This window comes from Micropterus dolomieu, linkage group LG17, assembly GCF_021292245.1.
Source record: "Micropterus dolomieu isolate WLL.071019.BEF.003 ecotype Adirondacks linkage group LG17, ASM2129224v1, whole genome shotgun sequence".
Taxonomy (NCBI): Eukaryota; Metazoa; Chordata; class Actinopteri; order Centrarchiformes; family Centrarchidae; genus Micropterus; species Micropterus dolomieu.
The window spans coordinates 36,881,134-36,882,385 of record NC_060166.1 but is presented as its reverse complement, the minus strand read 5'-3'; the positions used below and the strand labels follow the sequence as shown (position 1 = coordinate 36,882,385).

General features: G+C 37.6%; 1 protein-coding gene across 4 annotated transcripts in view; it reads left to right on the top strand.

The window, feature by feature from the left end:
* Window positions 1–1,252, top strand: part of LOC123985693 (BEN domain-containing protein 5-like) — a 7,113-nt gene that overhangs the window by 2,882 nt on the left and 2,979 nt on the right. For all 4 annotated transcript variants that reach the window (XM_046073471.1, XM_046073470.1, XM_046073469.1 and 1 more), the window contains exon 4: window positions 644–762. In XM_046073471.1, coding sequence (XP_045929427.1) covers window positions 644–762 — 119 coding nt within the window. The remainder of the gene's footprint in view (window positions 1–643; window positions 763–1,252) is intronic.

Here is a 1,252-nt window from a genome sequence, read left to right as displayed (position 1 = left end):
TTTTGCGTTTCTGACCTTCACATGGTAATAATATCATGCTCCAAATATCCATTAACCATATATTGTTTTCACATTGCTTTGTTTGTTTGGTTTGTTTGTATGGGACTCTTGTATTACAGTGTGATGCCTTTTTATATTTATGCTTTTATCCATGTTTCCAGAAAAAGGAGAAAAAAGCAGCAGAAGAGGCAAAAAAAACCAACCTCATGGCCTTACTTAAGGAAAGAAAAATGAAAAAAAAACTGTCTCCGCTCTGCCCACCTCCAAGCAAGAAAATGAGAGAGCATATCTTATCAGATACGTTCTCCGAAGCAGACGACAACGATGATGATGATGATGGTGGGGTTCTCTACCTCTAGAAATTTAATGATGTGTCCCTTCAACTGCAGGAAACCAAAAACAAGTAAGGGAGTTTTGAACAGCATTAAGAATGTTTTTTTATTAATGTAATGGCTTGAAATTTGATCTTTAGCCCAGTGTTTTGTTTAACCTACTTGAAAACTTTAAACATTCACTAGCCGTTGGCTGGTAGACAAAAAGTTAATTTTGCAGATAACTTCAACTTATATATTTCACAAAAAAATATAATTTTTATTGTTTCTTCCAATCACAGGTAGTTATGACACATTTCCCTCTGTAACAGGTTGTCGGACCAGGAGAAGATCACAGCAGCAGTCGAGGCTGAGAATAGCACACTACGAGCGCTAAACATACAACTGCAGCAACATTTGCTGAAATCACTGAACTCTGTGCAATGCAATGGTGAGGACAGATTTGTTTCCCCCTCATTTTTACTAAGTTCTCTTCTTAATGACATGATTTATTTTGTAAATTAGTGGTATTTTATCTGTGGCACAATTTCATAACCAATGATCAACATTTCTATTTTGCTCACAATTTTGCCCCATAATCTGATTCCATAAGAACAACTACATTCAGATACAGTGCAGTACGCTGAAATCGTGAAAACATGATATAAAAACCTTCTCTGATCATGAAGCCTAATGTTAAATCAACAGCTCTGTGGTTTATCAGCGAAGTGTCTGAACTCCACTACAGACAGGTCTCTGTTAACAGTGGCAGACAGAACGTGTCTCTTCTATGAAACATCTGGATCCTAACCACGCTGCAGTTATTATAAATTCTAAGGAACTGGTCGTGGGTCACATCTCTCTCTCATCCAGGGGCCGTCTCTCCCTCTTCATCTCTTGCAGTTCTCATACAGTCAACAACTACTGTTACTGACTGTTGT